Source organism: Hemibagrus wyckioides, linkage group LG01, assembly GCF_019097595.1.
Source record: "Hemibagrus wyckioides isolate EC202008001 linkage group LG01, SWU_Hwy_1.0, whole genome shotgun sequence".
Lineage (NCBI taxonomy): Eukaryota > Metazoa > Chordata > Actinopteri > Siluriformes > Bagridae > Hemibagrus > Hemibagrus wyckioides.
Genome location: NC_080710.1, coordinates 13,361,867 through 13,376,566, shown reverse-complemented (window position 1 = coordinate 13,376,566; position 14,700 = coordinate 13,361,867). Strand labels below are relative to the sequence as shown.

General features: G+C 37.4%; 1 protein-coding gene across 2 annotated transcripts; it reads right to left on the bottom strand.

Moving 5' to 3' along the window:
- Window positions 1-1,512: 1,512 nt before the first annotated feature.
- On the bottom strand, window positions 1,513-14,477 carry skap2 (src kinase associated phosphoprotein 2). Of its 2 annotated transcripts, none has more exons than XM_058402217.1 (13): window positions 14,318-14,477; window positions 13,734-13,839; window positions 13,597-13,622; window positions 12,758-12,859; window positions 11,032-11,112; window positions 10,857-10,940; window positions 10,570-10,694; window positions 10,373-10,436; window positions 10,161-10,289; window positions 9,804-9,878; window positions 7,053-7,165; window positions 1,975-2,081; window positions 1,513-1,844 (listed from the first exon to the last, which is right to left on the bottom strand). In XM_058402217.1, exons 1-12 carry the CDS (start codon window positions 14,355-14,357, stop codon window positions 1,989-1,991), a joined length of 1,038 nt encoding a protein of 345 aa, XP_058258200.1. In that variant the 5' UTR covers window positions 14,358-14,477; the 3' UTR covers window positions 1,513-1,844; window positions 1,975-1,988. The 2 variants fall into 2 exon arrangements, with proteins under 2 accessions (XP_058258200.1, XP_058258192.1); XM_058402209.1 differs by having other exon boundaries at window positions 1,515-1,844; window positions 7,053-7,168.
- Window positions 14,478-14,700: the final 223 nt, after the last annotated feature.

Here is a 14,700-nt window from a genome sequence, read left to right as displayed (position 1 = left end):
ATTTTTACATGCTGAAAAAGAGGCCAGAAAGTCATAAACTGGCTTCAGTAGAGGCCTGGCAAGGCAATAGAAAGGAAAAAACTGGAACATTGGTGATGTGAATGATTCACAGGCTTTATGTAGTTAGTCCATGGAAGAACATCAGATGCATTCATCCTCATTTTTATGAATTTGTCCCAGGGAATCTACTTATTGATACCACACTTGACAAAGAGCCACAAACACATGAAGTGCTGTATTCTGAGGCAATAAAACAGAAATGCAGCTTAATTAAATACAAAAAAGTTAGAATTAGTATTTTCTCCTCAGTTAGTTGTATAGAATGTATAGAAATATTTATTTTATTGGATATTCATTTTATCTAAAGGTTTTAAAAGAATTATTATTTTTTTTTTTTTTCAGTATTAAGTTTTAAATTATCATTGTTTTCAGTATTTAATATGTTTTAGTAATAATCTTTTTTTTAATTGTTAGATATGCACAGTTAATGCAGAAAAAAAAAATAAAAAATTAAGATTGAGCCATTGCTATGACAGTGATGATTAAAAAGGTCTGGGATTTCACATTTCCCCTTTATAACCAAACAAACATGATTATAGTCAGAGGGGAAGTGATCCTGTATAATGCTTTTCTCTTAAGCCGTATGCAGACGGGTGCAAATAAATTCAATTTATATTATATTTTATATATATGCTTAATTGTATGGGAGAATTTTCAAATCCTGCTTGATGATTTTTAATGTATTTTCACCCAGACAACATCTGAAGGAAAAAGAGGGATCCCACAAATAAACAGAATGTGGACTTTACCACAATGATGCAGATTTAAGGTTAGAAAATAAGATTCAAATGGATATTTCTACAGGGGCATCTTGTTTACTTACAGTTGCTGAATTGTAGATTGCAGTGGTCATGGTGGGATAATTGCTATGCTGGTTACATAGAGCCTGTACAATGAGTCTGCATAAGTACACTTTGCAACATTGTGTAATCAGTGAATTAAAAAACGTCTGCGCTATTTATTGTGTGCAGCCTGGCTGAATGAGTTAATATGCTAATAGAAACAACTCGGGAGCATTCTGAGTAGGTAATGGTCTGACTCATGTTTTTAATTAAGTTTTACATTTCAGTGGCCAGACGTTCTGTGGATGTCAGTGCAGTAGTGCACATGAACCATGAAGATACAATCCAATATGCCAAACATGAGACAATTAATCCCACAGCTAAATAACTGCTTTTTGATTTGTTTGTATGTGTGAGCATAAAAAGGTCAAATCCTTTCTTTCTTGTGTGTTAGTACACAGCAAAACACTACTGGAGAATCGTAAGATGGTTTTGATCAAATCTGATTGCATGCATAGAAATAGCCAGCCTCACTGAGACACGAGACATCAAAAACTGAGTCACTTCTGCCACCTGGTGGCTGCAACATGAATACTTCACTGCTCAGGGATCTGATCTCAAACATCATAAAATAAATTGATAACAGAAAAATACTTTTTACATTTCACAAGCTTTATTTTTATAGCTCACTGTTTTATATAAAGCCATTTTTAAATATAACTTAACAAGCATAGTTTTCCAACATAATTCAAACATAATTCATGATTCAAACATAAATTTTCTTTCTTTGTTATTTTTCACTTTGGATAGAAGTTGCTTAATTAACAGAAAGCAACAGTTTTAAGCAAACATATTTTTAAGCAAAAGATATTTTAAACATATATGTCTGGTTGTGGTACACACAGAAATAGTGACAATCCAGCATCTTGGCAAGAAAAAGACTGGAGTTAATGTGAAATGCATTACCTCAAGGAGGCAGGATTAAAGGAAGTTCAGAGGCCCCTACAAGTAACACAAAGAGAAAGTTATACTACAAATTGGTGTTGGTAAAATAGGACCAATTGAAATTATTTCAGTATTGAAGTACAAAGGTAGAAATGCTGTGACTAATACAAGTCCTCATGTCACATACCTACATTAAGGCCTTCACAGAATATAAAGCTCTGTCAAGTAGCTTTTAGGCACTATACCGATGACACCTTTCATCTCCCCAACCCACCAGCCAAAAGTATCGTATTCCTGGGGGAGAGAATGGAAAAAAAATTCAATCATTTCACCTGACTGAAGCCAGTTTCCACATCTTTATTAAAGCATCAACCATCAGTGTTTTGACACAAGACAAGGGCAAACCTTATAGCAGTCAGAAGGTAAGCAGAAGGTAAGCAGCTGTCAATTTTTAGAGTTCACAGCTTTGTTCACTTAAAAATTCTGTCTTTTCTCCTGTCATCCTTAATGCCCTAATGCCCCAGCTCTTCAAGCAATACAATAACAGAATATTCACCAAAAACCCACATATATATATATATATATATATATATATATATATATATATATATATATATATATATATATATATATATATATATATATATATATATATATACATATACATATACACATATACACACACACATACACACACTGCTAATACACAGATTGTGGACTGACATTGTCAGCCCCATTTTCTGACAAATGCATTGCTGCCTGACAAAGAACAGTGAGGCAGAATGAAACGACGTCAGAAACATTCTGCGCCAAAAAAGAAGTGGAATAGCAGAAGATGATGTGGAGGATCTAAGGAAAGAGGAATGAAGGACCAGCTCTGCCTTACTACTGAGGTAGTCTGACCTCTGTGTGAAGGCTTGGACATGAATCTTTGGGGTAGCTGCTCAGTATCAATTGCATTACATTCAGACTGTCAGGGATTTTGAAGACAGTATAGTCAATGCATAGAGAAGGTTTTATTATGTTTAAATGCACATAAGGTAAGGAGTAAAACTGAGTCTAATCTGTTTGTGGCAGAGAGTATTTTTCTACATCCTAAACACACAATAACACTGAGGACAGATTATAATAAATTACGCAAAACAACTTAAGTCATAGGCACTGGTACATCTTCAAGAATCAGGGGTCAGCCCACAAGTCAAGTCAGTTTTCCATAGTCAACAACAAACAGGCTCAAAATAGAGGAGCTCAGAGTTCTTAAAATGCAAAGAAAACCACCTAAAAGCAATTACAAATGAAATGTTTCACAGAAAGAATGTGATTAATTATATAAATTATTTTTTGATGAACTTTGCTTTGAATCACTTAAATAGTAGATCACAGGGAAAAAAATGAAAAAATAACACAGTGGGTTAGATTGCCAATATTCCAAAATATGATTATTATTTTTTTTTTATTATTATTATTATTATTATTATTATTATTATTATTATTATTATTATTATTATTATTATTATTTCAGATCCTAAATGTCTATTGGGTTTGAAGACACAAAACATGTTTTCTATTTACAAAACTTGCAAACTTCCAATTCAGATTTACTACTAATATTGGTTTAATCCAGAAACTTTGTATATATTTGGAGCTTAAATGTGTCTTCTTCCCTTCTGCGTGCACTGTATGGTTTTTAAAGCTGACTTTTCAGTAACAGAACATCTATAAACAGGTTTAAACTAAAAAATCCAACCTTACAAGAACTAAAACTAGTCTGGCCTCAAACATCTCTATCTAGAGTACTCCATCCTACAGCAGCAGATTCTTCATGGCGTGGAGTGACTTTTATAGCCTCTCTTCTTTCTGACACACCAGGCTTTGATCTCCACAGAGTAGGCCAGATACCCACCATCCATCCTTCCTCCTTCACTGGCTCATTGCAGGAGACAACGTCTCTCCACGTGGAATGAAACAAGAGATGTGGTTTACATCATAGCAGTGCAGAAGTTAAATATGAACTTTTTGCGGTCCTCCACTTGACCCACAGGAACTTAAGTGATTCCGGGTGCGCACTAGAGGCAGATGTAAAATGTCTGCTTCTAGATAGCCAAGCTCTTAGTGCATATGAGCACATATCGACCTATAAAACTCCAGGCAACTTAATGCTGCTGCTGACAGCTCCCACAGATATAAACTGTAATGGAGAAACAGACAGTGGCCCACAACAGTCTAGACCTGTGTTCTCCTTTCTTTATCATCATAAAACATTGATGTATAAATAGCAGCAAAGAACATGAAAGAAGCAATATCAAACATGTTGGTCTTTTTTCAGTCATATTTGTGATGTTAAAATCACATCTGAAGTGTGTTCTAAACATTTTTAGCTTTCTTATCTGGGTACCTCAAGGACAAACAAATTTTTTATACAGACTGCCATATGCATAATAGCACAACAGTTATTCAGTTTGTGCAAGTTGGCTAAGGAAGTAAACGTGCACCATGTGAAAGGTATGCTTCCTGTTGCCGTCCTTTGAAACAGCCACATGGGGTATTGCCTGGTGACGTAGCCGAACCCACTGATCAAGGCTTGCATGGTGTTTGTGTGTGCAGGAATGGCCACACTCACAGATTAGCAGGCATGTGTGACATGTGAAACAGCAAAAGGAAAAGACCCCACACTCAGCCAAAACAACTTCAGACAAATGCACACAGATGCCACAACACACACACACACACACACACACACACACACAGAGATTCTTGCTAAAGATTAATTGCTTTTTCAGTAGGAACTAACTCTATTGAGACTATGGATCATTGCACATGCACAGAGTGGCTCCACTGTTATGCAGCTCATGGAACATGTATGAGCCTGGACCACATGATTTGCTTAATGAATATGGGTCTGTTGCTAATGTCTAATGCATAGTACCAAGTGATTTAAGCATGGATGGAAACTCATTAGCTAATGCATGGTATGTGCATGCATGCATAAGTAGATTGAGGATAAAATAATATATATATATATATATATATATATATATATATATATATATATATATATATATATATATATATATATATGTATGTGTGTGTGTGTGTGTATGTATATATATATATATATATATATATATATATATATATATAAAAAACCATTTAGCAAACCATATAAAAAGTGTGCTGTGGATATGTTCAAAAATTTCCACAACCTAACTGATTAAATATAAAGAACGTCCAAAGCTTGCAGATATACTGTGCATATTTAACTTTTATTCAAATTACAGAATAGATGGCCTTACTGTAAAAAATTATAGAGACTGACATACTGTGCAGCATAACTTCATCAAGTCTTCAAACTGACTTTAGGCTAGCTTTGGAAAGAGGTGTGTGTGTGTGTGTGTGTGTGTGTGTGTGTGTGTGAGTGTGTGATTTAGGGCCCTAACACCTCCCCCTGGTCTGATGGTCAATACCCTTTAAGACTGGCTTTGGGTCTGCCTGGGCAATAGTGAGGAAGGGGGCAGGGGAAGTCCTGCAGCTGCTGCATGGCCAAGGGGAAGGAGCCTGGACACTAATAGCCCCACTAGTCTGCTCTCCAGACTGCACTGAATTGGCCATAAGCCGCAGCTGGACACTAAAACCCAACCAGCTTTATGGTCACTGCGGCTGGAGAAGAGGGGGAAGGGTCTTTAGCACAAAGAGCCAAAGCAACAACCACAGACAGACACTAAAATAAAAACAGTAACAACAAACCACAGCATCAGCCAGCAAATAATAACATTTGTGTTATTATAAAACTGTGTGTTTAGAGAAATACATAGGTCCTCAGGCCTTTATTGTAGATATTCAATCTACATTAATTTTACAATGATCTTTAATATTATTAATACAACAAAAACTAAAAAATTAGGTGAATGTTAATAGTCTTTTAAATATCTCGTGTGGGGAAAAAATAATGTTGAGTTTAGAATGAATTTTTTAATATATTCATGAACTTTCTCAGTCTAGTGAATTATCTCGTTACCATTTACAGCCACGAGGTGGCAGACTTGCTCAAAAAATACACAATGATGCCCCTTATTCAGCTCACGTTTCAAGAATTGAGAGTTTCCTTGATGATGCTTGTGCAGTGATGGATGATGGGTGATGCCTGCCGTCTAACTTTCTCGCATTTGATAATGTAAATTTAAGAAACATTGAACAGTTCACACTGAGAAAGACAATAAATTCAGGGTTGCGCTGGATCCACAGTTTACCATGTCCTTGTATCACTGGGTGCTAAGGGGTAAGAATTCACAATGAATGGGACACCAGTCCATCGCAAGACAATATAAATGCACACAGACAGACAGACACACACACTCACACACCTTAATTTAGTGTAGCTAATGGACAGTGGGAAGAAACCGGAGGACCATGAGTTAATCCATGCAAATTTTGAGAACACATGTTAGTGCAGGTTGTTACATGTTACAAGTAGGAAAACAAAAAGGCCTGTGTATTGAAGTGTAATTGAAGAAAAAAAAACCTTTTTTATGATGTGAAAATGTCAGCACAAAGTTTTGAAGCTAGACATGCCATGCTTACAGGAACAGAAAAAGCCACCCTTGTCTTAAATTAACCTGATAGTTTATCTAGCTAATACTCTTAGCTAGGTACAAACTTCAGAGCTTGGCTCGTCACAGCTGGCCTGCACATCCCACTTGACAGGTACAGGAACTTATTCTCCAGCACACCTGGTGCAAATCTAGAGTTGGATTCAGAGCTTCCACAGAACACAAACTGGCATTAAAGGCATACACAGTTACAAGGAGTGACAGAGCCATGCTGACGGTAAGCGGATGGCAGACCTAACCAAACATGGCATCAAGCCTCCCAGAAGGACTCTGTTGAAACACACACACACACTCTTGTGGATAAGGAAGAAGTGGAGGCGGCAGAATGTTACAGGCTGCCAGGTCACACGACGCTCCAGGCCAAAATCACTAAAACAGTTTCCTGAGTGACAAGACTAATCCCATCACTGCACTGCAAGAGAAGGTTCATCTCAGTTTAACATTTAGAGTACAGTACTGGCACTGACAGGAAGCACTGTTGACCTGTTAACAGTCACTATCATCACATCATCAATTGCAACAGTACTACTTACTATAAAAGGTATTTGCAAATCTATTAGCTATTTGTACACAGTAACACAACCTTGTGATGTATGTACTGATCTGAACCTGGAATGTAGTGTTTAAAGCCTCTAGAACTTCCCAGCTGTTCTCATACCTTGCTGAGGATGTAGATGGCGTCTCCTCTCTTGAAAGACAGTTCATCAGGTTGGTCTCCATTGCAGTCCCACAAACCCTGGAAGAAGTTTTGGTAGTCTGTGCTCTTATTTACTGCTGTGTAGGGGAGAAAAAAGAATTTTTACAAAGTGTCAAGCACATTGGAGAATAAATATGAGCCTAATAAAAAAAAATCTAATGCCAAAAATGTTTGTTTGTTTTTTTATTAAACTAGTGTCACTTCTGTCACAGACACTGATTTATTTTTAAATATACGTGGTTTATTAATTCAAATTCAGCTCTAGGTACCATATAACAATTCAGTAAGAATATCTGCAGCTGCATTGCTAGTTCATTTTTCCACCGCATTAAGAAACCAGCAGTGGGCAGCAGAGAGCAACGACTTTCTAAAGATCCAAGCAGGGCTCTTAAATCTTAGAGACTTGCTACCCAGCATAGCCAGAAGTTTCCCTTACTGCTGACACACCTGATTTAACTCATATAGGACTTAATAATCAGCTGATTTGTCTGCACTAACGAAAACTGTGCCAGACAGAGGATTACCAGGTATGGAACAAAGAACCCATGGTCCAAAATATCAACTTTTTTCAGATGTTATCTACTAAAATCTTTATTGGGATATTTGGGAATGACCCTAAATGTTAGTCATTTTCACAGAATTAGCTAAACTATAACAACAGCATAATGACAAACATCACAAGTCACCCAGCAAAAAGTGTGAGGCATCCTTTAACATCATATTGTGTCAATTACCTTCATTTTGTTTTGAAAGAGTGTTAACATACAGTATTTGTGTGGACACTGCTGATCTTAATGCACTGATATCATCATATTAAAATTATTTATTGATTTCCAAATTAATCCCCAAGTTTTATAGTACGTATCATGCTACCACGTTTTGAGCCACATCAAACTGAATGTGAATTCACAGTTATCCTAACATAAAGGGCTTATGGTTATAGCTTTTGTTTTATCCACACCATGCTTGTCTGTACTGCTGGCCCCTTTTCCTAAGCATCTGTCATGAGATCCTGCCTGAGCCATGGCTCTTGTCAGCAGGACTTCCTGTGCTGTGAGCTGAGAGCAGAGGGCCGGGGAGGGCCACAGCGCCGCTGGCAGCCTCTCCACTCCACTTCCTGCCAGTGCCTACCAAATCCTGCCCAGTGGCCAAAACTCACCAGGGCATACACTGCACTCAAGTAGGGACACAAAACCCTTCATAAACCACACATAAAAAATCAAAATAGTCCCACAGCACAACAGAGTGCTCCCAAGAGATGAATTATATTTTTAGGTAACACTGTGCATTTGAAACAGCTTCAAAGTTTTTTGGAATTATATTATGATTAGTCAACTCCAGAGTTATGCAAACTCTCTGAAAATGAGCAATGCAAGGAATGATATTTTGAGATTAAACACATAACTATGCTGAGCATTATTATTTTAGCTTTTTTATGTTTTACATTTCCTGTAATGTACGACACTATGGACACTTGTAGAAGATCTGGACTCTCCTTCATGCTGACTATTTCAAAGTCCTTTGTAATTCTTAAGCTTGTGCATGTGGAATTTCCTCTTTACTTTAGCCTACAGATGTGGCTCAACAGGGCATAAATCCTGAGATAACCATTGCAAAATATCATTTCCCTGCAACTATTTTTAGGTTTATTTAGATGTTATTGCATATCCTTGCATATCTTGTTAAAAGAGACTTCTCTAGCTTTGTCTTAGTCTAAATCTTGGTTTAGTGACTTTGCCATGGGTTTATTTTTGAGAGAAAACTACATTTATTCTTATGAGAATGATTTTTAAAGGCATTATTAAAACAGGCATAGCCAATGGAAAAATAAATATGAATCAATAATTCAAGCAGTTTTGTGTAATGTTCATAATAAATTATTTTTTTGCTAAGTTTTATAAAAGGTGCCACTAATTCTAGAGTTATGCGTCATTGAGAGACTGACCGGCTTTAATATGACACATCTGAGTACTCGCACTTGCAATTGTTGTGTTTAGCTGAGAACTTTCAACTAACAACTACTGTATCTTGTCCTTATTTCTGGTCTGGTGGTGAAACCTTGCAGCAAATATGATACATTTAATTCCTTTAACAAATATTGTTGCATTGTACTTTTGCCTCACTTGTAAATCACTTTGGATAAGTGTGTCTGCCAAATGAGTACATGATTTTGCAAATACACAAGCAAATAATGTGTACCAGTATGTAAATGTAAAAAGGAGGAAGAGGGGGGAGAGAGAGAGAGAGAGAGAGAGAGAGAGAGAGAGAGAGCGAGAGAGAGAGCTCTGCAAACCTGTACAGGTGATGAGAGATAAGTTTACAGTGATACAGTGTTTACAGTCCAATATGGTTGAACCTAAGACATCTTGTCTTCCTCTGGTCTTATCCGATTCTTGTAGTCCTTCATCTATCTATCCATCTTTATTCTGACTGACATTGTTTATATTTCCCCTAAAAAAAAGTTACCTCAAACAACTCAAACACTTATCCTTTGGTTCTGTCTCTATTTTGCAGAACCAGCACTCATCCATCTACCCTTCCCACTATCTCTCTCTCTAACTTTTAATGAATCATTGTATTAAAATCCACAGGATCACAGGAGAGAAGGCAAGGGCCAGAGCTCTTCTGCTGGTCAGCACAGAGTCAGCAGAGAAGTGAAGATTTACAGGGCTGAAAGAGAATGGAAAGGCCTGGTGGCCTCAGTGCAATTACCTGTCACTGGAGGTGCTACGGGGGGTTTGCTGACTGGCTCTGGTGCTGGTTTATTAGTGTGAGGCACCTCCTCCTCTGAGACAGAAAAGGGTAAGTAAGGAAATACAAGTTAAATGAAAGAAATTAATTAATTGAAGATATTTTCCCCTCAAGATTTTCTAGTGACATTACAAATATGCTAAGGGGACCTATAACAGTTATTTGTATCCTACATGCACCCTGAAAAAGTATTTATAAAAAATTCATTATAGGGTCATGGTCTTGAATTGCTTTACATGATCGTGTTAGGTTTTAGTATTAAACTAAACTAGTATTAAACAATTAAAGGTTTCTATTAGTTTATAGAAGATGCCAAACCAGGAAGCTCCTCATAGATATCGTCATCAATAGGTGCAGGCATGGATGCTGTATTCACATTCATATTCAGAGGTAAGCAGTCATCATAGAAGTCCTGCTCCTCCTCCAAAGGAATGATGCCTTCCATGTCTATGAATGAGTGGAGATGTGTTAGTTCACAATACACTGTGAAAGCAAAAATCAAATAATAATAGAAAAAAAACCTCTCCCACCTTTTATCACAAAGCTAATCTGCTCTACCCATTCCTCTGCCTCTTTCTGTGAGGAGGCACAGAACTAGAAAGAGAAAGAGGGAGGTAGCACTTAGCTGTAATCATAGACCCAACTACAGCTCAGATAAGTGAATATTTTATTGTTTAAGGAAGAATAGGGAATCTAATATAAACAGAGCATTGATGATGACATTTACCTGGTAAACACGCTTGTCAGGAGCAGATATTTCAAAGCAGCAGTCTTTCTTGGAATCTTTGCGCAATGTGTTGATCATTTTGACGGCATAACCACTGATATTAAACTCTCCCTTCTGCTGTTTGTCTGATGAGATTTATCAGAATTATAACAATTGTTTGATAAAATTAATTTGTTGATAAGCATGTAAATGTTCATACTTGATGTACAGTTCATTAAACCCTGCAGTTTAGAAAAATTTATTAACTGAAATATATTTGAACCCATCAGGAACAGAAATGATCACACCTTTCTCACTGCCATAATAATAGAATGTGTGGTTGCTCAGAGCACACCATCTCTTCTGCCACTCTGTGCCAAAAAAGCTGTGATCTGCCAGAAGGCACATGTTTACAGGTTACGGTATGTTAAAACAAACACAACGTGAAATTCATCTGTTTAGAAGGCATGAAGGACCACCTACCTTTTCTTCGTTTTTCCAGGTAACCACTCTTAAACACAGCTTGAAGATCTTGAGCTGCTACTGGAGGGGCCTGCTGAATTCCTGAGGAAACCCAGCATACAGGGATTAGAATAGAGTTTATACCAGCCTTACAACCTTTATCAAAGTCATGTTGCTGTTATTAAGCTTTGTAGCTGAATAATAGAATGAAAATAAGGTTACTCAATCATGTACATTGGTTTACATAGGGCTACACTCGACAAGCCAAGGATCACCAGAATGTACCGCATATACAGCCCTTGTTTGCATTGCAAAGCCGAACAACCCATCTAACCCATTTGTTTATATTCCACTATTTGCATGGCTGAATGAGAGTGGGAGTCCTGATAATGAATGACCTTCTTCAAGTAAAAAAAAAAAAAAAAAACCTTACCACAATCACTACTGTTGACAAAGAGGGATGGAAATACACCATGCAGACAGTGAATAAGACAAAAGCCTTCTGAATACCTATGCTATTATTTCCAAAAATGTAAATCCATGTTTAATTTTTCCAACGAATCGTATTATTATCTGTGGATATTCGGTTATTGAGGTGATATGTTTGAGCAAAATTCTGTGCTAATCTTACAGTAGCTGCATCAAAAGTTATATGTAAGAATATAAACTGCATTCTACAAGAACAAAAAAAAAATCTTGCCAAATAGATAGCAAAGCATCTTCGTAATTCACATTACTTACATGACTACTCTTGTCATTTTTAAGCATTCTTATTATACTTATACTTCGCTGAACATGTCATTTTATCGAAAAAGATGGCATGCCTTGATTGAAATGGAACCAAGTGAAAATAAACCACCCCTAGGTCTAACCTCAAAGTTTGCTTAATCTCATTCCTGAAAAGCAGTGTTGGCTCAGAGCACTTTCTCCTGGTTGCAGGAACAGCTGTGCTATCAGGGGGCAAAAGGGCCTATAAAACACCCCCACGTTTCAAGGCAATAAAAACTCACACAACACTAACACACATCCGCACAACTTTCACACAAGCAGACACACACAACCATGCATACCTAAAATAGACACAGTGAAACCACACACATTTGAACACAGTAATCTGCAGCGCTGCCAGAGCTTCTGCGTGGCTCATGTGATAAGATATGCACCATGATATGAAACAAGGGAGATTTACAGGTTTTCTTTGGTTTGGCTTCATCCAATAGGATGTTCTTTGCAGTGCCCAATGAAAACGGCAGTCTGAAATGACATTGGCTGTGGGCGGCATTGTCTGAGGTCCATGTCATAAAGCATTCGCACCAAGACAAAGGAATGCTTAGTCTCTGTCGCCTGTGCTTTTTAGTCATTCACGGGCCTGTTGCTAGGCTACAGCAACCATTCAAACAGTCGTTGCAACTCATGTACTGATCTACAGCGATTCCCAAAAAAGACAGAGAGGCGTTAGTTGAGACACAAGCAGGTAGTGTGGATGCTTTAGCATCATACAGAACTTTTTCACTTCTTCTCTCTAAGTTTAAGTGTGAAAAAGCATGTGAAGTGTGTGACAGAGTAATATTAACCGAAAAAGATCTTGTGTCTTCAGTGGACATTGAACATAGCATTAATATCAATCCAGCAGTATAAACTGTGCACCAAAGTCAGGCATGTGTCTAACAAAGAAAGATGCTTAAAGGAAGTTGTAGTTTATACCCCACTTACAATCTGTGTACAAGGCCATTATTGTTGCACGTACCATCATATGCCGACTCCTCGTCTCTATCCGTGCGCTCAGAGTGCAGAGAACTGCCATCATTGTTGCTGTCTGCTTCCTCAACCTCATCCCACTCTTCATCTCCTACATGACAAAGTTTTCATCACTGATTTGCCATATCATCAAGCCACACTAGAAGAAATGAATGTCAGCAAACTGGGGTGTCTTTATTGACAGTACATAAGTAAGATGTAAACATATGTGATTGCATTCAGGATACTCTGTCATGCCTCAAAGGCACACAGTACTAATTTTCTTAAACTGGCACTTCATAGAGAATGGCAATCAACCAAAACATATGGACATACAAAAGACACATTACTTTGCATAGATTTTGGATAGCCAAATGCAAAATGAGAGTGAATAGTGCACCTGTTACCCCAACCTTTTCATGCCTTTACAATAAAAGAATATTTCAGGACACTATGATGTCCTGTTTAGGGAAATATGTGCAAATGGCATGAAGGGGAACTGCTTGTGGCTTTTGTCATATGGTTAACATCCTAATATGTACAGGCATAAAAAGGAGAAAATGCTCTTACATAGTGGAAAATAGCAAATTGTTCAATATTGTCTAAAATCAAACATATTTCAAAGGCACATTTTGTCACTGTTAGAATACAAATGTATTTTTATAAGCACAAACCAGTGTCAGCAGTTCCTCTGCTGAGCGTGAAGTTCTGCATACACAGTATATTTAGTTTCTTGTGTGCCAGGAAGAAACTGCAGTGATGTGCTCAGTACAAACTTCCCAGTTTGTGTAACGTGAATGTAACCCTATCCATATATCAGAAACAAAGAAATACAACCTAAAAACTTACGTTTCTCCTTGAAATCCTGAGGGTAACTGAAAAAAAAAGACATATTTTGAAATGTAACGACTACAAGGCAAACATACGCGAATGAATTCTTTATGGACAGTCGTATCATGTCATACAGCAAATGCATACGTTCATACCTGGCTCTGACATCTTTTATTCTCTTTATAAGGGTATCTCTTTTCTCCTTCGCTTTCTTGCTCAGATTTTCCCCTTTCAGAACCTCTGTCAGAAATGCTTCCAAATCTGAAAATCCAGATAAGATTTATGGATTCTATTATATACTTTACTTACTTCATTGTCATCAACCTAGTTGGATATAAAAAGCAATAACAAAGGTCTGTCGATGTGTATCTAAATAACAGTGAAGAACCAGAAGTACACTACTCTCTGAATCAATCAAATAAATAATAAATAAAGAATAAAATGAGAAATTGTAAACTTTCGTAAATACAACATTTCACTTAGTGGTCAGCACAACAAAGTTTAAAAAAATAAAAAATAAAACATTTCGTGAATTGAAGTCTATTCATTCACTGGTTTGTGTTCTAGCAGTTCTCTTGCACATATCATCCATCAACTTCCTCTTTTCAGCCAAATAACCGAGGCTAATAAACTAGAGCCAAATGTTGCTGTGATATTTCTGTACCGCTATGATCTTTGAGGATTTGAAAAATGATCATATTTGTAAATGTTGTTGTCGTTCATGGCGACAATCTGCTACCTGAAACGAGTGTGGTTAAATCCTCCGGTATGGACTTCATTCTGACACTTGGCGCTCTTCACTCTCGGTCAGCCTTAGTTTTAGATTTTCGCCCGTATTCCGACAAAGTCCCGCCTCCTGTGCTGCGATTGGCTATTAGTTCTTGCTCACACGCACCCTGTACGTTTGATCTTATTGTCTGTATGAAATTCTAGCCTATCCTACCACGGGCAGACGGGGGTTACAGGAATACGGGTAGGACAGTGAATTTATCGACTCCGGCCGCAGTAGCCTTCGAAATACGGAAGTTTCAGAGTTGTCTGATTGAGGAACACGGAAGTAGCCAAGCTTAGGTTAGATAGTATCGGCTGCAGAGAAGGTGTGTTTTCGTGTAGAACGACTGT

What these genes read in the sequence shown, in the direction of transcription:
- skap2 (XM_058402209.1), bottom strand. Translation starts at nt 14,357, where the DNA reads ATGAAGTCCATACCGGAGGATTTAACCACACTCGTTTCAG. An exon ending in TTATTATGGCAGTGAGAAAG is followed by an intron (nt 10,695 to 10,856) that starts GTGTGATCATTT and finishes AAATCTCATCAG; the next exon opens with ACAAACAGCAGAAGGGAGAG. An exon ending in GATTAGCTTTGTGATAAAAG is followed by an intron (nt 10,290 to 10,372) that starts GTGGGAGAGGTT and finishes ACTCATTCATAG; the next exon opens with ACATGGAAGGCATCATTCCT.